The sequence below is a fragment of the Empidonax traillii genome, unplaced genomic scaffold, assembly GCF_003031625.1.
Source record: "Empidonax traillii isolate 1590-97213 ecotype Southwest subspecies unplaced genomic scaffold, ASM303162v1 scaffold541:size654180, whole genome shotgun sequence".
NCBI classification, from domain to species: Eukaryota; Metazoa; Chordata; class Aves; order Passeriformes; family Tyrannidae; genus Empidonax; species Empidonax traillii.
The window spans coordinates 333,135-358,505 of NW_020955734.1; the positions used below are offsets into that span (position 1 = coordinate 333,135).

The 25,371-nt window shown below is 44.7% G+C and overlaps 2 protein-coding genes across 6 annotated transcripts; both read right to left on the reverse strand.

Annotated features, from left to right (window-relative positions):
* Positions 1–5,303: 5,303 nt before the first annotated feature.
* TSHB (thyroid stimulating hormone beta) lies at positions 5,304–11,924 on the reverse strand. 4 transcript variants are annotated; one of them, XM_027897433.1, is made up of 5 exons: positions 11,736–11,924; positions 10,809–10,907; positions 7,041–7,203; positions 6,165–6,426; positions 5,304–5,379 (listed from the first exon to the last, which is right to left on the reverse strand). In XM_027897433.1, exons 2-4 carry the CDS (start codon positions 10,868–10,870, stop codon positions 6,184–6,186), a joined length of 468 nt encoding a protein of 155 aa, XP_027753234.1. In that variant the 5' UTR covers positions 10,871–10,907; positions 11,736–11,924; the 3' UTR covers positions 5,304–5,379; positions 6,165–6,183. The 4 variants fall into 4 exon arrangements, with proteins under 4 accessions (XP_027753234.1, XP_027753235.1, XP_027753233.1 ...); XM_027897434.1 differs by lacking the exon at positions 11,736–11,924 and having other exon boundaries at positions 10,809–11,121; XM_027897432.1 differs by lacking the exon at positions 11,736–11,924 and having other exon boundaries at positions 5,305–5,315; positions 10,809–11,005.
* A 1,196-nt stretch (positions 11,925–13,120) lies between these two features.
* LOC114064415 (bile acid receptor-like) lies at positions 13,121–23,523 on the reverse strand. 2 transcript variants are annotated; one of them, XM_027897424.1, is made up of 11 exons: positions 23,154–23,523; positions 19,216–19,328; positions 17,724–18,086; positions 16,690–16,830; positions 16,342–16,481; positions 16,145–16,249; positions 15,948–16,047; positions 14,729–14,857; positions 14,162–14,281; positions 13,789–13,902; positions 13,121–13,350 (listed from the first exon to the last, which is right to left on the reverse strand). In XM_027897424.1, exons 2-11 carry the CDS (start codon positions 19,304–19,306, stop codon positions 13,121–13,123), a joined length of 1,533 nt encoding a protein of 510 aa, XP_027753225.1. In that variant the 5' UTR covers positions 19,307–19,328; positions 23,154–23,523. The 2 variants fall into 2 exon arrangements, with proteins under 2 accessions (XP_027753225.1, XP_027753224.1); XM_027897423.1 differs by lacking the exon at positions 23,154–23,523 and having other exon boundaries at positions 19,216–19,382.
* Positions 23,524–25,371: the final 1,848 nt, after the last annotated feature.

Here is a 25,371-nt window from a genome sequence, read left to right on the forward strand (position 1 = left end):
CAACAACAACAAAAGAGGTTTAAAATGTCCTTTTTAATGAAAAAAAAATGCAAAAGGTTCATCTAAGACTAATTTGATTTTTAATGTTTGTATATGTGCACTTAAGAGTTTACACATGTGTAAGCACATGCATATCTATGTCCTTACAAATGTATATGCACCTGGATGTGCAGTCCCTTGTCTGGGTAAGTATTGTGCAAAGGGAAGATGTTGTGTGTGCATCCAGAGTCTCCCTGTGCAGGAATCTGCACATCCCACAGGGACACAGTGCTTGGAACCCTCTCACGCCGAGCCCCTGTTTGTTTGACAGGAATCAGCAGAGGAACAAAATGCCATTGTAAAAAGTTAAGACCCGCCATCCCTTTTGTAACTGTTCTTTCCAAAGCCCAGAACAGAGTAGAATTAATAAAATTGGACTTTACTTCAAAATAACTAATGCCTAAGGGCCTGCTCCAGCAAACTTGAATTCATGTGAGTAGACCCACTGACTTCACTTGTCATGCAGAGACTGGATATTTATTTGTTTTTAGGGCTGGGCCCTTCATGCAAATGCAGAAAGCTCTGGGGGAGGAAAACTGTCCAAGGAGATCCAGGCTAAGGGAAGAGGGGGAAAGAGGTGGGAAGCTGGCAAGGCAAGGCAGTCATTCGGGAGCAACTGCAGTGCAAAGTGTGCTTAAGCTTCCCAAGGAGCCTGAGATACACCAAAAAAAACCCAACTGTGAGTTAAAGGGGCCACTCAAATCCATCTTCAGCAGCCCCTTTGTCCCAAAAGCCTCGCTGTGGCTACAAACTGGTGCAGGAGTGGAGCCCAGATCCAGACAAGCAGCCCCTTTGTCAGATCTCTCTAGAATCTAACTGGCCTGTGGAAGCCAAACAAAGAGTGAAAACGGTCAGAAAAAGACACGCAGCACTTTAAAATCCTCAATTTCTGCTTCTGTGACTATCACAGCTTCCACAGGGCTCTTTACCTCAACCTCTCACCCTTTCTGTGGGTGCAAAGCAGGAAAGAAAGATGGGACATTTTTACAGAGCCACAAAGTAAGGTTTCTTACTGGCACCTGTAGATAGCATGTCAGGTATAAAAAATGACACTGTGTGCTTGAAATACCTCAGGGCTTGCGTTTACATAGTTTGTTTCTATATTTTTATTTTTCTATTTGTCATATTTATTCAGAAGAGAATGTTCCTTTTGAACCAGACTAGGAGGGAGGAAGGTTGTCTCGAGAAGGGGAAAATAAATTACAGCCAAGGCTCAGAATCTCTTAATTTTTTGCTTACTCAAGATAATTCACCATTTCAGAGAACAGCTTTTTGCTAACAACATCCCCAGAGCAGCTCTGTCTCTCTGGTGATCACTAGTTCAGATTTCTGATGCAGTTGTTCCACACGCAACTGGGAGAACTTCAGTTAAACTACACATCATGGAGCATTCTGATGAGTAAGAGCATTTACAAGTCATGGGGGTCTTTATTTCACTGAAACACAGTGGAATGAAGCGGGATTTCAGGAAATACCTGCATTCCAATGCAGGTGTTTGTGTGGAATACACCCCCTTTATATTTATATTTATCTCGTGTTTCCAAAAGAAACCCAAACTCCCATCACTTTTCTGTCACTTCAGGAATGGAAATAAGTGCTGCTGCTCCAAGCACCTGGTTAAATTGACACATCTTTGCTGTCTTTTCCATAGATCTCTCTTTTCAAATTGCCCAGCCACAAGCTGGGGCACTGCACTGAGTGCTGGCACTGCCCACCGAGCAGGGAGACATTAAATCACACACCGGGAGAGAGTCAGGTTGGGTCACTCTGTCACTGGATGCCAGTTAAAAACTGGGCCTGGGATCTTACTCTGGAAGTAGCAGACCAGGAAACAGGACCCTGCTCCTAAGGAAGGCCCAGCTGGGAGAATGACAGTGGCAGCAAATCCATGAGGGTCTCAACTGAAACTCGGAAATCAGTTTTTCCACAGCAGCCAACAAAGTGATTTCCTGGCTCCCAGGTACACCTGGGGCTTCAGTTCTGCTCTGGGGTGTGTTCTCCCAAGGTAAAAAAAAAAAGCAGAAACCTGTGTAGAGTGTCATTTTTGCCACTCAGAGCAAGCCAGCTTTCCAGGAAAAGCAGTAAAAAATAGCACCATGCCAACAGCACCGTAGCCAGTGGTTCAGGTTCCAAGATTATTGCCCTACAGGGATAGAAACTGACTGGAAATAAAGAGATTTCCTTCTCACTCCCCCTCTTAATGACAGTATTTTATTTATTTTAAACACATCTACGTAGATAATTTGCAGCACCAGAATGTAATGACAGCACCAGAGTTTCTCTCTTTATTATTTCTTGAGTTGGAAGATGCCCACTCCTGCTTTGAGATGCACTGAATACCAAGGCAGCTTGCAGAACCTGCTGTTGCTTCCCCAGCACCCCCCCCCAACTCCCCCAGAAGTACAAAACCATCTCAGTGCCTTAGGAAAACAGGGAAAAGTGGTACAAAAAGCCCTTCTATAAATTCAGACTCGAACCACCGAACTTTCTGCTGAAGTGTTTTGGGTTTGTGGTTTGTTTTTTGATTCCTCTGAAGAGTGTGTTTATTTTACTGCTCAAGGGTTACTGCTATTTAGGTCTAGGGGATACTTGCACTGCATACCAGGAACAGAACATTGCCTGTTACTGGTCTAGTTCTTTAAGTTATTGGTATAAATTAAGCTGGAAATCAACATGATGTTCATATCCTAGTGCCTTTGACAGAATCCAGGGATAAAGGTCTTTTGTTGTTTCCTGCTGTTGTGAGGTGCTTAATATAATAGCAGTTTTCTCTGCATTTTAGTAACTGAAGGTCTTTTTAACTCATCAAGAGACATCAAACCCAGCTGTTCTTTCCCTGCACCAGTGACTGCCACCTAAGGCAGCAGAAATACCCATTTAGTCCTGTTCCTTGCACCCATTTCAGAGGAAAGACAAAAGATCAGATCCCTCCAGGTGATAATTCTGAAAGCACATCACACAGCTTTTCTTCTTCGCCTCAGTCAAACAGTTTGTTCTCAAGCATAAAGATGTAAATTGTCGATGCCCTTATTATGTCTCTAAACACCCTTATTCACATTTCCCTCGCCTAATTTTATTAACTGACCTCAGTGGGAGCTTCATTTGTCCCCAGGAAAGCTCAGCCAGTTTTGGTACCTGGCAGAGACCACACAGGGGCTGATGAAGCTCAGCCCTGTGACATCCCTACCATGAAGAGTCACCTTTCACTTGTCTCGATACTGATAGTCTTATAACTAAACATATTTCGTGTGTCTTGAAAAAGAACTTGAGTTATCTTGAGCCTTCAGACGCTGCGCTGTGCAGCCTTCGGAGGCCACAGATTAACAGCTGTTCAGAGAAAATGTACACAAATAAAGCTTTTCAATCTTCTTCCTCTCTACTGGTGCTCCAGCCACGAGGTTTTCCAAAACACAAACCACTTCCAGGATAACGCGTGTGTCTTTACAGCACACGAAAATTGTGGTTTCGGACAGAACTGGCGTTTTTCGGTTCGTGCTGCAGAGTCTGCGGCAGAATTACCTCTACGGCTTCTTGCTTTGAGAGAGAAAACAAACTCACTCTGTGGCTGAAATTAGCTTTCACTTCCCTACGATGTGTTCCGAAGTGGCGTTTTATCGGCTTTGTGTCTTGAACTTGAAACAACTTCCTAATAAAAATAACCTGGAATAAGCGGCTCCCGGAGAGAACTCGGTGCGCGCCGTCAGAGTCCCCAGGGTTCTCAGCTCAGGGTGAGGCATCCAGGGCGGCGGGCGGGCTGCAGGGAACGGAGCAGCTCTCGGCCAGAGAGACGGGCGGGACGCTGGGCCGGGGATCGGGACTGGGATCGGGATCGGGATTGGGATGGGGATGGGGATGGGGATCGGGACAGGGCCCGGCGGGATCCGAACCGGCGGCACCGCCGGGACTCCCCTCAGGGTCCCGCGTGCCGCGGAGGCCCCGCCCACCGCGGGCAGTGCTCGCTCCCCATTGGCTGCCCGCGCCGGGGGCGGGGCCGTTTCAGGGGGCCCTGGAATGGTTTGGGTGGGAAGCGACCCTTGGGATCATCCAGTTCCACCCCCTGCCACGGGCAGGGACACCTCCCACCAGCCCGGGTTGCTGCAAACCCCGTCCAGCCTGGCCTTGGATATTTCCAGGGATGGGGCAGCCACAGCTTCTCTGGGCAACCTGTGCCAGGGCCTCCCCACCCTCCCAGGAAGGATTCATTCCCAGTATCCTAAACCTGCTCTCTTTCAGTGTGGAGCCGTTCCTTCTTGTCGTGTCACTACCTGCTCTTGTAAATAATTTTGCCCCGTTTTTCCTGTGAGTTTCCTTTAGGTATTGGGTCATCCAAAGCCTTCTCCAGGCTGAACCAAGGTGGAACGGGGGTCCCTGCAAGACGAGTCCGTGCCCGGGGGCCGCCCCCTCGGGGTTAAACAGACTCAAAATTCCCTGTGCTAAAACGCCCCTTTTAACCTCGAGAAGGCTCAGGCTGGTTTTGAAGCTGAACAGTTTGTTTCTTTGCCATTTACCAGCTGGCATGATGGCTGCTTTATGCAATAAATACCTATTTCCCAGTTTCCCCCTGACATTCCCTGTGCTCTTCTCCAACTAGAGAGCAGCAGTTCATGTTGCAGCTCTTTGCTGAGAGCTTGGTAGCTCTTAGATGTGTTGGGACTGGGACTACCAGACTTCTCACCATTTGTAGCTTAATTGTAATTAATATTTCCTGCTCAAACAGCTGTAGAAATAGTCTCATACAAATCTAACCATAACTGGGTTGTTTAAACTGTAGGTGTTAAGGATCGATCCTCCCACTGCTCCTGTAAATCCTCTGGATTTTCTGTTAATTTTAAACGTGGGTTTGGAGAGTTTAAATTTTCAACCCTTGGCTGTGAAGGCATTTCTTCATCACCAATTATACACATGATGTCTTTTATCACAGACTCGTAGAGGTTGGGAGGAACCTTAGCAGCTCATCTGGTCCAACCCCCAGCTCCAGGGGGTCACCCAGCAGGTTCCCTTGGGCTTTCTCGGAGGCTTTGCTGCAGATAAAATAAAATGAAAGTGTCTAAAGTGGAGCATCCAGGAACATTCACGGAAGCTGCAGTGCTCGAAGCAAGATTTTTCTAAGGAAATTAAATTTTGTATTCGTAGCCTGTGAATTTCGGTTCCTTTATTTACTATTCCAACCAAAGGGTGAATGGAATATCTAATTTCCTGGGAGCCACAACGTCAGGGGAAAGGGAACAGTTGTTAGTTTACATTTATTTCTTCATTCCTGGCTCTGCACCTCTCACCTGTGCATGTTCAGCACACAGGGTGGGCTCAGCTCACCTTCCCATTCCCAAGGGACCAGCTGCCCTGGGTGTGGAAGAAGAATTCTTTTCCTGAATTTTTCTTTAAGTTTGAGGGCATCCCACTCCCCTCCTGGAGTAAGGTTTGAAGCTTCAGTGATTCTTCAGTGCTCACAGAGACAGGTTTTTCAAGCAGTGTATTTCAGCAGGAAAGGCAGGGTTATGCCACTAGTGCAGAGACATGGAGAAGCATTCCCAATAAACACGTCTGGAAAACAGCAGGAAGGATCTACAATGTGGATAAACGAACTGTATGTGCTTAGTCCCAGCTGACAACACTGAAGCTACAGGCCTCAAAAAAACTAATATTACAGAGATGGAAAAATACCATTGCTACTTTGAAGGCTGCAAGTATATGTCAAAATCTGATTAAAGTGTTCAATACCAAGGGTATGTGTTGCCTTTTTCTAACTCCAAAACATAACAAATGAAAGATATGAACCCCAAAATATATCAGTATCAAACTCCAAAATATGTCAGTACATAAACTCTTTGAGCATCTCTTCATAAGAAAACACCTGGGATTTACAAGCACAGGTTTACACATCCACAAAGTCACCCCTTCTTCTTCCCCAGAGTAAATTTGGGGTGGGTTAAAAACACAAACCTGCAGCCCTGTGACCCTTTTAAGCCGGTGACAGAACATCCAGTTAATTAAAACAGGCAGTGATTGATACACTTTCAGAAGGAATCTCTGCACACACCAGTTTGCAAACCTAACAACGAAAGACGCTTTTATTTCTGTTCAGCCGTGGGCAGAGCGAGTGCATCTTCCCCCCCCCTCCCTGCCACCCACGCTCCTCTGGAAGCTTCACATGGGGCAGAACTTCTGGGGCTTCGTGCAGTAGTTGGTCCTGACCCTCTCACGGACACAGTCACTGTAGTCAGTGTTGCACTTCCCACACTTGCAGCTCAAAGCCACGGGGTAGGAGTAGTAGGGGACGGTGTGGTGAGGGCAGCCCGGAATCAGCGCCGTCTGGTACAACATCTCCTTGTACGTGCACACGTTCTGGGACAGGGCACTCTTGAGGAGCAGCTTCTTGCCATTGCTGTCCTACAAAGAAAAGAGGAAATGTGTCGTTGAAGTGAAGCATTTGCGTGTCAGAAAACTTCCTGGGAAGTGCAGAGATCAAAGCTCTTGTGCTTAGCCGGGTCACCTGTTTGTGACCGGGGCTCTCTCCACACGTAGATGCATTCACCTTGTTCTTGTGGTTTAATTAATCCACTGGGCTCAGAGTGTTCCCAGTGCTGTAAGGAAGGGAACTTTAGGTGCTGTGTTGAGCAGTGAAGCTCCAGCACAGTGTGGAGAGCTGTCCCCACGGCCAGCTGGGACAGCAGCAGCAGGAGGAGAAGCTATCTAAGTCATTTACATTAATTAAGAGTGACCAAGTATAATCTGCTCCTCGCTTCTTCCATCCTGCCCCCACAAACTGCCCCCAGAGGCTCTGCAGTGGCAGCAGCAGCCAGGTCTGTGCTGTGCCACTGCTGTTACCAACTCCGTAGTTCTGGGGGCTTGGCATTTCTCATCCACACCTTTGCGAAAACCTGACTTGGAGACGTGATGGTGGTGATGTTTTCAGAATTAACGCCATTTACACTCTGTTTGCTGGGAGAACAGGCACTTGGTTTGCAGTGGTGTTACAGAAATACCAGAGCAACACTTCGTACCCGAGTCATGCAGAATCCGGCACAGATGGTGGTGTTGATGGCCAGGCAATAGGCACATTCCCGTTTTTCCACGTGGATCGTGTACTCAGAAGGAGCACAAAGTGATGCTGTTTGTCCAAAAGTCAGGCCAAAGAGGAGAGACATCACAAAGAAGGGCCTCATGCTAGATGGGGAAGAACAAACAAACAAAGCAAGCCCCGAGTAAAATGGGAGTAAAACTTCTCCCAGCTCTTTCCTTGGATTCACCAGAAGCAGTCAGGACAGTCACAGGCTAGGATTAATCTTAATTTTTTAGTTACAGCCTGACAACTTTTTTCCAATCTCAGACATTTAACTGAAGTAGTACCAACTGCTAAAAAGAAGAAAAGGGTAAACAGGCCATTAAAACAAAACAAATTCAACTTCCCCCCACTAAAGCATATCACATGGAACTTCTCACTAATGAGTGATACAATGGTGACAACTGAAAAATAGCAGGAAATGAAGGATTTGAAAATGTGACATGCTAGAGAATGTGAGCTCTAGAATTAACCCGAAGTATTAAAATAATCTCACTGGTTTAGAAACAATTTCCTAAGAAAAGCACCATTTAAAATGTTCAGGTGAGTAAAAGACACAACAGTGCATATCAGGCATAAAACTGGATTTTTCAATCTCCACTTGGCTTAGAGGAGTGATGAAATGGGAACACTGCCAAGAATTAAAAACAGATTCAAGCAAATTACAATAAAGAACACCAGCAAAGAGTTCAGCTCCACGGATCCCACTTTATCTGTCTGCTGTGCCGACCTCATTTCTCACACTTACTGGGGGATCCCGAGCCTTGATTAGCTCCAAGACAATTCCAGGAGCTACTCCAGAGCCTCTGCATGACAAAATTTAAATGACAGTGTCTACCAACATCCAGCCATCACACTCTAGTCTCTTCCAGCTGCCAGTTCCCCATAGAAAAGCCATTCATTTCCCAGTCTGCTTTACCCTGGAGCTGCCACAGTGCAAGTCTGGAAAGAACAACCTCTTGTCAGCGGAATTCTTCCCTATTACAGGAACCTGAGTCTGCCTTGAGCTGGGAGAGGCAGTGACCCAGCACAAGCTCTGCAGGTGCTTTATATCTCCAGCCTAATTCTAGGCTGATCTTACTGTTTATATAATTGTATCTGAATTACTGCTTTCTTATCACAAAGTCATCTACTGAAAATTCATACTGAACAACAAAGCAAATGTGACGGGAACAAACGTGTCCAGAAAATCCTAACCTGGAAACTGGAGCTGGAAATCTAATTATTTTAACAGTCATCCCCCCCTCGGGCTTTTAAACTAACCACTGCTTTAAAAAAAAAAAAAAAAAAAAAAAAAAAAAAAAAAAAAAAAAAAAGGTGGCTATTATTGATTAATTTAATCTCTGCATAGGACAGCAACATCATGGCAGGAAGGCTGGCATGGAAATTGACTCCTCCTGAGCCACAGATGATGAATTTTACACTCATGTTTTGCTAAAGTTTAATGATGTCTCGTTCACTCTGCTGGTTACAGGGCTGGCACACCTGGGAGATGATGGCACAGGTTGCCCAGAGAGAAGCTGTGGCTGCCTCTGGATCCCTGGAAGTGTCCAAGACCAGGTTGGATGGGGCTTGGAGCATAAAATTAAATCCTAGAGAGGACCAAAAGTGCTCAAAATAAGAATTAAAAAGTAGCGTTCCTAAAGCAAGGGTATCACACGTGACCCTTGCACTCACAGCTGCTTCTTCCCTCTAAAGAATTCACAGCTTGGGGCAGTTGGAGCTGGATTTGTGTAACCTGGACCTGACAGGGAGACCCCCACACCTGAGTTTGAAGTGTCTCAACACACCCTACAAGAAGAGAGGCAGAGAACAGGTCAGAGTGCGAAGACATATATTCTTTGCTTCCTCAAAGTGCTGGTTTCTCAGATTTGAGAAAAATGGGGGGTAAGGAGGGTGGGATTGAGATCAGGGTAAAAAGGGTTTAAGAATTCGCTTTGACAAGATTTAGGGAAATGTCTGCAAACATCAGCAGCAAACTAGAACAATGCTTGAAAGTGTCCCACGGTGAAGATGAAAAAGAGAGTGCAACCATCAAAACTACAGCAAGAAAAAAGAGGAAAACCACCAACAATCACTGCTGGAAGTGAGAAAATGTACAACACTTGCACGGGAAGCTGGGGAGTAGGAAATAAACTTCTGCCAGGCCAGAGGCCAACAGTAAAGTCGAGGGACACTGTGAGATGAAGACAAGCTGTTGATGCAGAGTAAATGCAAAAGCTTCAGCAAGTACTTGTTAATTTGAAAAAGTAGTGGCTGAACAATCAACTCAGAGATTTGCGACAAAGGTTATTAAATAAATCATATAAGGAGTATCTTAAACTCAACATGATTAGCTGGCTAATGCTGATTTCAACAGGTCTGAGAAAATATCAAAACATTTAAAAAAAAAGTGCTAATATTACGGCAGTGTTTAAGGAGAGAGTGTTGACCCAGGTAACTTGCCACCAGCCAGGTAAAATAACAGAAAGTTGATACAGGCTTTGAGCAACAAAGAATTAACAGATGAAAACATATCTAATGACCGTCAAGACGACGTTACATAAAATAGGTCATGCCACACAAACCCAATTTCCTTCTTTGCAGTGATTAAAAATTTGGTTGTTAAAGCAATTATGGAGATGCAATGTCCTTGGTTCCATCTGTCCAGAGCCCTTCTGTCAGGAAGGTTTAGAGCTGTCAGGCAGAGCCCAGGCTGGTGAAACGTTGGGTAGAATGTTGGGAATTATCAGCCCCTGGAGCAGTACAATCTCAGCAGTGCCTTTACTCCCTGCAACGTTCTTACCCAGCCTCTGAATGCACCTCAGTGCACTACAGAAATACTTGACCAAAAGTGTGAAAATTCATTTCTCTGGAAGGGCAATAAATTAGTCTGATTGGCACTAATGTGAGTGCTGCCCCTCGCACTCAGCTCAGCTCCACGCTCACATGGGCACGGAATCTCCTGGTGCTGCCTCTTCCTTGCTGGCACCACCTGTCAGAGAGGCACTGGAGAGCACCAGGGTGGCACCCACACACCTTCAGTGCCCTACCCAAACTATTAATGCGTCAAAACAACCTCCTGGATCGTCCTGGCTGCCACCATGGAGCTCATTCACGACTGACCTCTCTGCACTGGGAGTTCTCACCCCTCTGGGAGTGAGATCCCACAACCTCCAGGGAGCAGCAAGACAGAAGACTGGCAGGACAACACAGTCCAGTGTCCCAATCTGTGACTGCCCGAGGCTTCTTCCATACAGTTTCCCAAAATCCATCATTACAAGTCTGATGCTTATGGATCCGTTTCTTCCACTGCCCTCCTGCTGACCTGCAGATACACAGCGATAGAAGTTTTTGATGTGTTTTTATAGCCATCAGCTTTGCAGCCCTGTTCTGGAACAGCCAGCCACACTGTTAATTATTTATCTTTAACCTTTATGTTTGCTAAACCAATCCATTCACTGACATCAGGGATTTTACACTTTCATTAAGTGAAAGACGGTGTGCTGATGTTCTACAGGAAGTGTTTCAAGTGGTACCTGTAAATGGAATTTGGCAATTATAAAAATCCTGGGTTCATTCCCCAGGAGTCTCTGCAATGGGCTACAGAAATTCAGTGCATACCAAAAGCTCGTATGTGACAGCAATTCAATAGGATTCCCTGTCCCTGACCAATGCCTAAGATAAAAGCAAGAACAAGGAGAAATTATCACACATTATTCCTGCTCACTCTGCCCCTGGTAGTACCACAACACCCTGAAAACTTCCTGGTCTCATGAGCAGGCTTCTCATGACAGCAGGGTCACTCTTGTTTCTATGATATATTGAACTGAGGATGGTAAAAAAAAACATGTCCAAACTTGCAAACAACTGAGAACTGGAAGCTGGTGGAAACCAGACAAAACCAATCAGATCGCTGAAAGAGGAAGTATTTCCAACCCTGTCCTGTTGCAGCCCTCCACTGATAAAAGGAAGTAAGATCCTGATATGCTGCCATAGAAACAAGTGATTTTGCCAGATTTTGCATTTAAACAGCCCGTGGCTGCTGAATTTTCAAAACTAATCTGCCTGTTTCAAGTCCCTGTAACAGCCTGAAACACAGCTCCCATCTCTGAAATTTATGGATTCACAGGCGACTGCTCTTCTCTTTGTTTCCTAGGATTAGCTGCAGCATTTCCTATCAACCACAGATTAAAACAGCAAATCTCTTTGTTGCATATCATATGCCAGCCATCTCCATTTATGGTCTGAAAATACTCCATAATCCTATTTGCTGTTTGGCTCGGAGGACAGAGCTCTCTGGGTTCCGTTTCATTTCTTTGGAAAGTGCTGTTAGCCTGAGATATACAATCACCACGCTGAGGGCAAAGTTAAACAAACAAACAAAACCCAAACAAAACCCCAACCAACCAGCAAACCACCACCACCAAAGACAAGCCAGAAGCCTTCTGCAATATTATGGGTGAGGAATGATGATACCAACCCAGGAGTGCTAAAGGTGAATGCCCCAGGTGTGACAGCCCCAGGCCACTCTCAGATTCCAACTAAAAATTCCTGTTTAAGTAAGATATACAAAATGTGAGTTTTCTCAAGTTGTCAAAATATTTAAAAAAAAAAAAAAAAGAATGCACAAGGTGATTGTTTATTTTAGTCTTACCTGAATCAGTGATTTCACCACAGTTTGGGGTACCTAGCGGCAAATTAAAACCACCATCTGGAAATCTGTTAACCCCCTGCACAATTTACTTTATGGTAGATTGGTAAAGAGGATTATAAAATCCAGAAGGAAAGAAAAAAGAAAAAAAAGTACAGCTAATGTGAAAACAGCATTTTTTTTTTATTAATAAATCAACTGCTTAAAGTTTTCAAAGCCTTATTCTCTTATTTGCTTCTTACTTCACAGTGGGTTATCAAATTCTTGGGGTTTTGTAGTTGGCTTTATAGACTGTGGCCAAAGTGAAAGCTTTTGATGCCAAGAACCCATCAGCTGTTGTCTATTTGTGCACAAATGCATGGTAAAGGACTCAGTGAGCAAAATTACTTCTTTAAAGTCCAGTAGCTGATCTTTTTTTTTCTTTACTCCCATGGGTAGTTCTAAGCCACATCCAATTACGTTTTAGCGTGAAAATGTCATTTTACAAGGTTTTTAAGTCACAGAAGTTCATCTTGTAAATAGCATAACTCATCTCCTGTCAGAATATCACAAATGAATCCAAATATATTTCACAAGGAGCCTCAAAGTGAAAAAACAGCTTGTTGAATTCCCATAATTTGGTGTGATGACAGAACATTTTCACAGCGCACTTGATCCGGTGAGAGAGCAAGACTTCAGTTGCCAGTGTGGGCAGCCAAGTGGGGCACTGCTCACCGTGCTGAATTACCCACGTCCAACGTGGATTTATCGCTGGGGATGTACAGTTACAACACAGAGCAGGAAGACGATTCCCTTCAGCCCTGATAAGAGAATAACAGGAAAAGTCTTTGAAATTAAAACGCAAGGTGTTCCCCCCAGCACCGATCTTGGCAGAGTGCAGAGAAACGAGCTCAGAGCAGGGGCTTTCACGCCAGCGTGGAATCCCAGGACGGTTTGGGTTGGAAGGGACCTTGAATATCATCTCGTTCCACCCCCTGCCACGGGCAGGGACACCTTCCACTGTCACAGGTTGCTCCAAGCCCCGTCCAGCCTTTCCGCGAACCCTTCCAGGGACAGGACACTGTGCGTGGTTGGTTCTTGGGGACCCTCCCCGTGTCCCACTGGAAGGGCCCCCCCCCCCCCCCCCCCCCCCCCCCCCCCCACCCCCACTTCCAGAGCAGCCCCACCCAGAGCCGGGCGGTCGCGCCATCCACCTGACACATCCCCGGGGAGCCCAGCGCTCGCCTGGGGCTTGACCGCGGGCACCTTCCCCGGCGCTCAGGGCAATTTAAACGTGTTTTCTCCGGAGCGCTGCACCGAGAGCTCCGCCGGCCCCCCCCGGCCCCTCAGGGCGGGCGGGCGCGCGTGGGCCCCTGAAAGGGGGGGGGGGGGGGGGGTGTTGGCGCCGCCTAGTGGAGGTCCCAGAGGTCGCGCAGGGGCGCGGCCAGGCGCGGGTCCCGCGCGCGCAGCGCCCCCGCGTGGGCGTGGCGGAGCGAGCGCAGCTCCGTGAGGCGCCCCAGGAGCCGCGCGAAGCGCTGCGGGTCCCGCGGGTGCTGCAGCTTCGAGTGCTTGTACAGGATCCACAGCAGCGGCTCCTGCAGCTCCTCCACGTGGCGCTTGTCCCTCAGGAGCGGGCGGTCTGCGGGAGAGCGGCGGGGAGAGAGCGCGGTGTGAGGGGGGGGAGCCTGAGGCGGCAAGTGGCACCTCCACTGAGGGGGCAATGGCAGCTCCCCTGAGGGGGCAGTGACAGCTCCCCTGAGGGGGCAAGTGGCACCTCCACTGAGGGGGCAATGGCAGCTCCCCTGAGGGGGCAGTGACAGCTCCCCTGAGGGGGCAATGGCAGCTCCCCTGAGGGGGCAAGTGGCACCTCCTCTGAGGGGGTAAGTGGCGGCTCCCACGAGGGGATAGTGACATCTATCCCGGGGTAAGTGACACCTCCCCTGAGGGGATAAGTGACACCTCCCCTGAGGGGGTTAAGGGACAGTTTCCCCCGGGTAAGTGGCAGCTCCCCTGAGGGAGTGACAATTCCCCCGAAGGGGAGGCAAAGTGACAGCTTATTGTCACCACCCCAGCCTACCTGAGAAGAACACGGTGGTGGCTACGAGCAGAGCGTACTCGGTCTCGGTGACTTTGAGCTCCCCCATGCTTCTGTAGAAGTAGAACAGGGCGGTGATGAACTCCTCCGTTAAGCCTTAAAGATGGAAAAAAAAAAAAATTCTAAACCAGTCACAAAAGTTGTGTTAAGGTTATGCTATGGAGCTTTGGGTTTACAGATGGCTCAAGGCTTTATCCGGGGATATAATCAAACACCACCTCTTCCTGTGAGGATTTAATGCCTGTGTGTGTGACCAGAGCAGCTCAAGGAAGAGGGAGCCCGGTGGCCAGCAAAGCAAAAGATTCCCAGTACTTAGATTCTGAGATTCCCAGTGTTTAGATTCTACTTCCATTACCTGTGGTAGTAGTGGAGGTTGGACTCTCTTCGCTGTGAGACATTTCCAGGGAATAAATGTTGTTTTTGTCAAGGCTTTGAACGTGGCAACACGTCCCGTGATCAGAAAGTCTTGCATGACCTGGAACAAGATAGATGACAGTCTCCAGCCAAGCTTGAACTGCCTTTAAATATATGTGTGTATCTGCTTTGCAGATATATAGCTGAAAATGTGGGAATTTTTCCCAGATCCATTTAGGTGTAAAAAAAATATAATACAGCTAATATTAGCCATCCACCCAACAATTTATGCAAACACTCAAAATTGTTGCTTTTTGTTTAGAACTGATGGGAGAAAACCAGAAATCTGTTCATTTAGTTGTTAAAAAAATAAACTGTGTTCCTTGAATAAAAAGCCTTTAAAAGGTACGTTGTCATTAATGATACTATTCTAAGTACCACTCTGATTGGGGAGGTAATTATTTGAGATCAGGTGAATTAAAATGAATGGAAGTGTGGGGTTTTTTTTTTTTTTTTAATGGCAGAACCTCCTACTGGTGTGAGTGAAAAGCTCCTTAGTCAAACTTACTCTCACTTGTGGATGGCTGGCACTCGCTCATTCTCTGGTTGTATATTTGGGCTGATAGCAGGAACATTGCCTCAACTGTTGACCCTTTCAGCAGTGCAATCTGGTCCTCACTGGCTAAACTTTCAAATCCTGCAGAGAAAGGGACATGTTCTGAATCAGGGAAGGCTGGGGCTGCCTTTAAGCCCCTAACAAGAGATGATAAAATGACTTTTTTGTTAATAAATGCCTTTACTGGAAGGGAGGAGCCATAGTTAAGTGATGCATGTACCAAGGACTGTTGGGATCTTTCCGGCTTTGGACAATTAAAAAACAAAAAATTAAAAAAAAAAAAAAAAAAAAAAAAAAAAGGAGGGGGTAGTTTTAGTGTCCAGTTTTGGAAGATAGATGTGAAAATTTGAGGACTAAGCAAGACTTTATCCAAAATCTCTTCCTTATTTCTGGTATATATCACATGGCTTAGCATCTGATAAATTTGCTGGATTGCTTTGTGACTGGATATCCCCCTCACTCACTGATATATTATTATCTTTTTCAAATTTGTGTTCATCCTTTGACAAGCTCATTGTCTGCACTTACTATTCAAGAGCAAAGGACCTTCAGAGGTTTTTTCTTAATCCTGATCAAAGCAGGATATGTAGTACCATGAAAACAAAGAGCTCACCCCCTCAGCTCTTTCTCAGTAGTGCTAAATTACATCAAATACCTGGTGATTGACTTTTGTCAGCAAGTTTTACAACGAAAAAATTACCACCCTCCCTGTCAAGTGTCATTTTGCCAGCTTTCCACTGAAATGCAGTGGATTTAATTGCGTGTTCCCTTGTTCCTTATCGAAGGAAAATGTGAATAGGAGCACCTGGGCAGTCCCTTCTGTGCTGCCTTTTCCTCTGAAGGAGTATCTGGCTTTTATTTTGATGATTATGATTATGATGTGTTGCAAAACTGGATTTCAGGGAATGTGCAATTCAACCAAGATGGTATTTTGAGTCCCACGTGCCCGCAGCAAATGCCTCCACTCCACATCAGAAATGGAAAAGAAACCCAACCACAGCAAGGTTTTGAAGCGAGAGCTTCTACGTTTATCCTCAAGACAAGTAAATGGTGAGTTGGAAATAAAAAATAATCAGTTGAAAGCATTTTTTTTTTTTTAAAGCCTGTATTTTTGGGGGATTCATGCCATCAGTATGGTTTCTGTAATATATTCCCAAAGTAAGGAACTTACCTGGAAGTCTCTTTGTGAAGTCCACTAACACCTGGACGTGGACGACGGCTGTCTCGGAGAGCCGCAGAAAACTCTCCTCGGCGCTCGCAGTTTCTTGTAGCTGCATGAAAGGGCGTTTGGACATTGGGTATAACCCAGGCACAGTGCTGGGGACAACAATAAGTTAGCAATGCAGGCTGAGTGTGCTGGATACCTACAAACTTCTTGGCTTCCTCGAGGGGAATTGTGTATTTCTGGTGTGCTGCTACGATGTGGTCGAGAAGCTGATGTTCCCCTGGGGTGAGTTCCATCTTCTCTGGGATCTGTTTAAAAAAAAATAAACCAATCAGGTGACAATGACTTGGGGTAAAGATAAATTGTAAAAAGAGGTATTTTAAATAGAAGAATATCCCACTTTTCCAGATCTTGTTGTAGATGATACATGCTTACTGTTCAGTCCCTCATCTTCCAGCTTTATGTTGCAAAGGAAACTGCTCTTCTGCTTGAAATTCTTCCTGAGTCGCTTTGACTTGCACTGGACTTCAGTCAGCAAACCTGCAAGGCATGGAAGTGGCCATCAATATGTGTATTTTGAATTAATTACAATTGGAAATCGTCTTCTTTATTAGAGATGGGTCGAGTCAGGAGGCGTCGCCTGTAAGGTGAAGTTTAGACCGATGTCAATTAATGAGAAGGGATTCACTTTGGAAAAGGCTTTGTCTGAGTTGATTAGTGAAGCAGGCAGCACGGGGGGAGCACTTACATTCTGCCAGCATTCCCACAGCTTTGCACTTCTTCAGGCGACATTCCTGACACTTCCTCCTCATGTACATGTCCATCTCGCAGTGCCCTCCGTTCTTGCATCGATACACGGCGTTCTTGGTGATGCTGCGTCGGAAGAACCCTGCAAACAAGGGGCAGGTCATGGCTGGAGGGATCTAAGGAGCTTTGTCTCTCAGTGATTTAAAGAATTAAAAGTGCCTTTCAGGTATGTTTGGTTGGGGCTTTTAAATGGAAACATTACCTTGATTTTAAATTTACTTTTTAACAGCATAGATATGTCTTGTTCTTTCTGACTGATAATAAATGCTGTTTTCCATACATGGAGTCACAGAATCACAGAATATCCTGAGTTGAAAGGAACACACAAAGATCGAGCCCAACTCCTGATCCTGCACAGGACAACCCCAAAAATCCCACCCTGTGCATGAGAGTGTTGTCCAAACACTTCTTGAGCTCTGGCAGGTTTGGTGCTGTGCCCACTGCCCTGGGGAGCCTGTTCAGTGCCCAACCACCCTCTGGGGGAAGAACCTTTCCCTGAGATCCAACCTACACCTCCCCTGACACAGCTCCAGCTGTTCCCTTGGGTCCTGTCACTGCTCACAGAGGGCAGAGATTGGAGCTGCCCCTCTGCCTCCCCTCCAATATAACAACTTAAATATAGTTAGTAAGTCATTACTACCTGCTTTTATTTAATTTTAATAATAAGTAAAATTAATAACACTCAAGAAAACCTATAATAAATGGTCATGAGAAAATCAGCACCTGCTTAAACAGAGACTATTTTATTGAGTCATCTGTGCAAAAATGGGATGCTTGAGGTGCTCAGATATATACTGTGAAAGCATTTCTTCAAAAAATGCTGTAAAAATGGGAATCTGGAGTAAGTGTGCTGGATAAGGGGCTCCTTAGATAAATGAAACCCCTCTGCAGAAGCAGCTGAAACCCCCACAAAACCTGTTTGCATAAATCACAGGTGAGGAACGTCGTGGGGCCAGCGCTGGGTCAGGTCCTCACCTTTGCAGCCCTCGCAGGTCAGGGCGTTGTAGTGGTACCCGGAGGCCTTGTCCCCACACACGACACACAGCTCCTCCTGCCCCTTCAGCCGCACCGAGTGGGTCAGTCTGGGCCTCTTTAACCCCTGGTACCCCCCGTCATCCACGTGGGGAGCCACGAAGGGGGGTTTGCTCAGCTCGCAGCTGCTGCCCACGCAGGGCCCGTCGCTGTAGGGAGGGTCCAGGCCGTAAGTGCCGTACGGGGACAGAGGGGGCTGGGACTGCAGTGCCGGGGCAGCAACTGGCACTGCTGAGTACTGGCAGTAAGGGGCGCTCTGGAAATCCGGCTCTGGCAGCTGGTAGTTGATGTGCTCCGGTAAAACGTCTGAACACAGGGAAAAATCGGAAGGGAAGTAAAAGCCTGGAGAATTTCTCAACATCAGCTATTCCAACGTTTAAACATTTCTCATAGATTTAATATCACAGCTATTAGAGGAATGCATTTTCAGGTGGGCAGACTGACACGCTGTTTGTAAATGTGCTACCTGTAATGTTCTTAAGTAAAACCTTAAATGTTGTAAAAATGGCTCAGTAATGGTTGGACAATGTCATGTGGATGCCACTGGACTATTGTTAGTACGTAACTGAATAGCAGTTCCCAACTGATGATACAGCCTGTAGCTCTTACACTTGAGGGTTGTTTGCTGTCCACATTACAGTCAAATATCTTCCATAAGTGAATGTTTTAATGAGTGAAATTTTAGTTATCAACGCGTATCTCAGGCATCATTTTGAAAATGCTGCACAAGAGTGTCAGAAAGATGGTCTAGAAATCACTGAGTGCTAAAAAGTGCTGTGACAGGAGTCTTAAAGTTGAAGTCAACAAAATAAAAAGCAGATCTTGTTTTATTTTGTATTTCCCAAAATACAAGTCTTTATAGTTATGAAATTTCATTTTACTAAAACATAGGTACAGAATTGTACAGAGAAATTTCTTCGTGCTCTTCCCTAAGTTTTAATTTCATCCAGCTCCCCTTAAATACACACAACTGTACCAAAGCAAGCCTGTACAACATGCATTGTGTTTCATTCTTCCTTTGGGACTGTTCAAATCTCTATAAAACCAAACTGGAAACAGTTCTCAAGGCAATTTGGAATTCTTTTTCTTTTCAATGGGCTTCAGGTCCTGCCTTCACTCTTCCAGAATCCAATTAGCTGTTGCAATTATAGTTCCGTAACATATAGAATATGCCTTATCTATTTATAGTGTATCTGGAGCACTGCAATAAAAGCTGTGCCTTCTCCATGCAAGTCCAAGGGAGGCAGCACCAGGAATGTTTACATGGAATAATCACATTTCAATACTTTCAGTATAGGCTTGGCAGCCAGAGGTGTAGCTTCTAAGAGCTTTAAAGGTAAACTAAAACAGAGAAAAAAAAAAAAAAAAAAGAGGGAATTCCCACAGATGTTCATTTTGTTGTATTTTCAGGATATAAAGCTGTTGCTTTACTCACCGTAGTACTGGATGGGCTCGGGGAGACAATACCCATCGGGCACGGTGACAAAGGTGTTGGCCATGCCCTGCTCCCAGCTGCACTGCTTCATCCCCCCTGCTGGGGGCTGGCTTCGGAACAGCGACCTGGAGAAACGGGACAGCAGGAGAAACATCCCCTGAGAAACAATTGCTGGCTAGGTTTGGACACAGAGATAAACCCAGAAAACTCCACAGTATGGGAAGAGTTTGCGGATTGTTAGAAAATCGGAGGTATAAAGTCACGTAACGCCCTCGCTGAGGCTACAAAATGTTGGACTGTCCTTGTAGTAGAGATTCAGGATAGTCCATTCCTAAATCTCCAGGTCGTAGAAGAACTGGTTTGCTCTGAATTTTACACAAAACGACGGTGGGGGGATCAAATTAATCCCTGGTAAATTCTCTTGTTCAGGAAGATTAAATAGAAAAAACGTGCTTTGGTCATGAGTTGGATCATCTGCACTAGTGTGGATGTCCTGTTTGTGCACAAAAATGGGCTTTTAGTGAATTTGTTTCTTCCACTCTTTGTGCAGATCTGAAGCAAGTAAATAAAGGAAAATAGCATGGAAAGGCCAGCATGGGATGTCTGTTCTTCCCCATGTAAATAGTTGTTTATGCAGTAAAAGTCAGCTTTGCCTTGCTTAAACAGTGCCTGATTTACATTTAAGAGCTGGGTTTGGGTTTACATTCACAGAGCAAACCTCTGGTACTGCTGAGCAATTGAGAGGTAATGGAGTAGCCATAATTAGAGGAGTTAGTAGGAAATGTTTTCCTTGCCCCCTTGTCCCTGTGCATGTGGAATGTGCTTGCTGGTTAAACAAATGTTGAGTCTATGCCCATTGAGTAAGGGCTGTATGAGCCAATTTGCCCCTGAACCACTCTCAGGCTTTGCCTGAGCAGACAGAAAGAACAGAAAAGATGAAAAAAGGCATGGAAGTATTTGGAAAATACAGCAAAGCAAAATCCTCCTCTGCAAAAGTATTCTCTGTATGTGCCTCTTGCAGAATTTACAGCAATTCGGGTTTAAAAATCTTCCTGGAAGGACTCACGTAATGGGGTTTGGGCAACACCAGCACCTTGCTGTGACTGAGGAAATGAATGTATCATCCCAGGGAACCTGAACTGAAGTCCTGCCTGGAAGGACACACATCCCTTCCCCCAAACAGGAGTATCTTTGGGGCTGAACACTTTCGCTTTGTGTTGTCAGCAGAAGGTGAAAGGATGCAGCGAGGCTGGAATGTTGGGGTTTTTTGTTATCTCCTCTAGTAAATATTTGTTTCAGAGCAGAATGACTCACTGAATCATGAGGTCCTTATCAGTTAGATCAATTTGGCCTGGGCAAAGTCTACATTTTTTCCCAAAAATGTGTATTTGCCAAAGAAATGCGCTTCTGAATTCCTGTAGTTTCTTTCAATAAAAATAGAAAAAGAATAGAAACTGAAATAGAATTACACTGATTCTGTGTGATAAAAACAGTGTATTGGGACTATGAAGTGCATATTACCAAATGTTAAGTGGTCAGTTGATTAAATGTTCCGAATTTTGGAAGGAAATTTTCCTTAGGCAAAGTTTCCTCAAATCAGTTATTGTATGAGAAAGGATTTAGCCCTTTTTACAGACTTTTATGGCTAATAACGGGTTGGTTGCAACCACAACATTCCCAGCTCAGAATGAGACTTTGTAAACTGAAATTAAGAGAATGTTCCATTAATTTATTATTAATTTTAAATCCAGTGCTTATTTGGGAATGCTCTACTGTCTTGAAACGAGACTTATGCATGAACATGGAAGTGTTGGATTTTCTGACTCTTGACAAGCTTGTTCTTCTGATATAACAAAGCACTGGGCTTTTTTTAAAAAAATAAAACTAGAGAGAACAGAGTGAGATACATAAGGAAGGAACTTCATCTCCCAGGATGGAAAACTTTTGATTATTTGTAAGAGTGACTGTGACCATGGTGCCTCACCCCTGGTGTGTGAGCACAGAGAGGCTGTGGAGCCCCTGGCAGAACGTACCACACAGGCCCAGTTGTAATTTTCAAAACACAATAACTTGGATAAAGCTGAAATAAGGTTGGAATGACAGGTTTGGATGTTTGGGGCAGTTACAGTCGTGCCCTTCCCAAACCAGAATGGTTTGTGCCCGTTTTTCTCTTTTCCGTGCATTCACAATATAAGCAGATGTTTGTGTGTGAGTGCTTTAAAAGGAAGCAAAAATTTAAGTATGTTCCCAGAGATGGCACATAAAGGTCTTTAGCCTGAAAAGTGGAAATAACTGAAAAGAAAAGAAGATGATTTTTTCAATCCCTTGTTCCGTAGAATCCCAACACAGATAGGATGGGACTCTTCAGTCCTTTCAGTCTTTCACTGGCCTGAAAAAAGTAGCATCTGTGTAAAGACACACAAATTCTCTGACTTTCCCTCTTCTGCTGGGAATTTTCATATGTGAAATCCTGACCAGGTGGGGAATGGTGTTTTTTGAGAAGAACAGGTGACCGACACTTGGGGTTGTTGAGGCACATTGGAAAATGTTGCGCTTTTACAGGCTTAGTTTTGCCACTGATCAAAAACATCCAATATAATCCAGAATGTGTGTCAATTCAAGGGGTTGCTTATCCACCTAATGCAAAAATTCAGCCAAGTTCAGTTCTCAGTCCCAGCTGAAAAACTTACCAATTTATAAAAGATGGAAACCGTGAAGAAAAAAAGTGCCGTTGATTGATAAAAGCAAAGTAGAACCATAAATAGAATGTACATGTTCAGACTAGAATCTGTGCTGTACATCTATTTACTGCTATTTATGGTGACAGATGTGGTTTTCATCATTTTTATTGCTACAAAGCCCCATATCATAAAGTAACATATCATCAACTTCTCAAATTTATTAAGATGCAAAACATCCTTCATGTAGCAGAGGCACAGGGAGCCCTTCCAGGGCTCTGGACTGACAGTACTTCAGCTGCTTTCGTAAATATTTTGACAATGGAGCCATGGAGAAATTGCTTGTTTACAGGGAATTTTAGGAACTCGAGCTGAAGGTCTTCACCAACTATTTGGACGCACCTTGGGGCACGTTAATGATCACATAGTGGAACTCGAGAGCACGTTTCACTCTCGATGTTAATCACTGTACTTTGCTTGCTGCTGGATGCAAAGCTTATTTTTTTTTCTATTATTTGTGAAAATTTAAACCAAAACTGAAAAAGGAAAATATTAACTCACTACTGTCAGTGGCATTAATGCATGATGCCAGGTGATATATTCAACTTCACTCAAGCAATTTAGTAATCGTTTGATTAATTAAAGGCTGATTTTGCAGGGGAAGATCACTTAATTGATCCTGTGTGCAGATTATATGTATTATTAAGGTTTTGTCTGTTCCCACCAGTTTTAATGTGTCAAGAAGCTCCCCAAAGCTACCCTTGCAAGCAATCCCCCTTTTCTGCTCCTTAACTGTGTTCCCTCCTGGTCATATAATAATCATAATAAGAATTGGCTTATTTCACTAATGGACTGTGTTGCAGTTATCTTGAAATTTTCCTTTGGAATTGTTACCTCCATGAATAATCATTTCAAAGCTCTAATTATTATACATTGTAAAATAAGGGGTTAGAGGTTGTTTGAAACTCAGAGATTTCCAGGTACTTTTGGGAAGGGAAACAAATAATTTAATTTAAAGTTGTTTTTCTTCCCTCTGTCCCTCCAATGAAGTACTCTTGGAACAAACCCTTGGCAGTAGGATATCAAATTTAAAAGTGCGTGTCTTCTGTTTTCATTTAGTCAGATGTTTAAAAAGAAAGAAAAAAAAAAAAAGGGAAAAAGAAGGAAAAAAAAAGACCAATGCCCGAAATATTTTCACATGGCAAATTGATGTCTGGCTGGAGCAGCAATTTATAATCCCAGAGCATGCAGAGAAGGAAATTAAATACTCACGGTGGTTCCAGGGAGCTTCTCTCTCCCAGGGAGTCTGTCGGGCTGCAGCGCTGATCCCAGCTCTGGTCCCAGCCCTGATCCAGCTGGAGCAATCCAGGCCTTTCCCTATTTATCAGTTCCTGTGCACACCCCAGGCTGCAGACACTCCGCAGAGCAGCGCTCGGGCTCCGAGACACCAACTTCCCACACAGCCCTGGCTGGGGTCGGAGCGAGGGCAGCTGCGAGCCCACATAAATCAAATCCCAACTGGGTCAGCAGGGCCAGAGGCCATGGGGACCCTCACGTCACTGCTTCCCAGAGCGCTCCCTGCCCCGCCACCAAATATTCTGCTTTCTTGCGAGGATTTCAAACTCTCCCTTTCTGGTGGCTCCTCCATCGACACGTCGCAGTGCGGACACCGTAAATGTTGGATCGTTTGGGGATTTCTGCATGACGTGATCGTTTCATTTGGAAACACCGGACTAGGGCAGGATCTTCAAACACCAGACTTGGCCTCCCTGCTCTGATCCTGACATCCTTGGCACGCGCAAGACTCACCTGTACCTTAGGCTCATTAACAATTTCAGTGAATTCAGGTTCACGTTGCTGCTAATTTTGCAAAACTCCATTCTTAACCCCCGAAGTATTTCCATTATTATTAATTTCAAATAACTTAATATTGCTGTTTGATGTTTTCATCATTTCCTAGGTAGGAGATGGGACACTTTGGAGAGGGAATCTCCTGCTGTCCCATGTGCTCCCTAACGTGCTGCCCAGCAGGTTGCAAACCTCCTCCCTCCCTTCTGTGTAAGAGCAGTCCTCCACTTACCTCAGGAAAAACTGGTTCTGTTCTACACTGCGTGGAATTAGGTGGCAAAAGGCTAAAATAATTTCCTGTTGGATATCTTACAGCAAAGTCACTTAAACCAGTCTTTAGGGACCGTAGGTTTTCATGGGTACACAGCAAACTGAAATCACCCTGCAAAGGAGGGTCGTATTTGTGTTCCATGGGCTCCAGAGAAAAGTAGCAATAAGGTTACTTAATTCCATGTAAAATGGCACCATTTAAGAATCTTGGAGTGAAATGTTTGAGTCTGACTTTCAAGAACTAATGGGATTAACTGACAGATGTTATTTGAGCATATTAGGTTGGTTTGTTTTTTTTTTTTAAGTTTTCAAATGTCCTGCATTGATCAGGTGTGGTGATGGAGGGTTGGAATGCATAGATGATGCAGCAGACACAAAGATAATGATCTTGCAAGCTTTATTATGATCAGCATTTGTCTTTCTGGCAAAAGCAGCCTCAGACAGCAATTTACTAAATTGGTGAAAAAACCCTCAGTGGTAAAAATGAAGAATTTACAAACGATAGAATGATTTTTTTTTTTTTATAACAGTATCTCTTTCACATATCCCATTGCCTTTTTCATCCAGCCATTCCCATGGAAGCTAAAAAATCAAGCAGAGGTTTGTGAAGCATTGCCTTTAGCTTGTAAATATTACTGACCTGTATTTTTAGCACTTTTTCTGATAGAAGCCACCTCACTGATAAGCTGGTCAAACGTAGCTGTGGGATATGAGTATTTCGAGCCTTGTTGACTCTGAAGCCCAGTTTTTTTAAAAGGAATCAAATCCCCATTCTGTTCAGTTTATAAAGCCCAGTGGACTCAGAGTAAATTAAATCTCTAAAATAAATATGTAAGAACCTCAAACATATTTGTAGTAGGAATAAACAGCAGTGCCATGTGAAGTATTAGCCCGTGGTTGTTCACTCCAACCCCCCATGCTGATTCATAGCTGCACAGATTCATACTGTGCATAGTCATGCAGTGATTCAGCCCAGGTGACTGGTTAAACACCTGTACTTATGTTAAATACAAATAGTTACATTATTTTAACAAATCACTGTTCCTACTCAAAGCTTAGCATGACAAAAAATGGGAGACCTGAGGGCACACCTGAGTCACCTAAAGCACTGCTTGAAAGAAGAGGAAAAGAAACTGTTTTTCCAGGCTTGTAAAGGATCAAGAAACAAAAAGGTTGTTTTGGAGTAAGGGAGGTTTAAATTAGATACTAGAGAAAGCAATTACTGCGGTAAAAATAGCACTGGAGTAAGTTGCTTGTACAATCCTCCTCACTGGATATTTGGAAGATCAGTTAGGGCAGAACTTGAGAATTCTTATTTTTGTCTGTAAAGGAGGAAAAACATACATATATCGGTTTTACA

Bases quoted from the DNA above. Each gene is read 5' to 3' on its own strand.
- LOC114064415 (XM_027897423.1), bottom strand. From the start codon at position 19,369: ATGTTTCTCCTGCTGTCCCGTTTCTCCAGGTCGCTGTTCCGAAGCCAG. The intron at 18,087-19,215 runs GTGAGTAAAGCA...CCCTGTGTTCAG, and splicing joins CGAGCCCATCCAGTACTACG to ACGTTTTACCGGAGCACATC. The intron at 14,858-15,947 runs GTAAGTTCCTTA...CTTTCTCTGCAG, and splicing joins CTTCACAAAGAGACTTCCAG to GATTTGAAAGTTTAGCCAGT.
- TSHB (XM_027897434.1), bottom strand. From the start codon at position 10,930: ATGTTTTTTTTTACCATCCTCAGTTCAATATATCATAGAAACAAGAGT. The intron at 7,204-10,808 runs GTGAGCAGGAAT...TTCCCCATCTAG, and splicing joins GTGGTACTACCAGGGGCAGA to CATGAGGCCCTTCTTTGTGA. The intron at 6,427-7,040 runs GTACGAAGTGTT...TTTTCTTTGTAG, and splicing joins CCGGATTCTGCATGACTCGG to GACAGCAATGGCAAGAAGCT.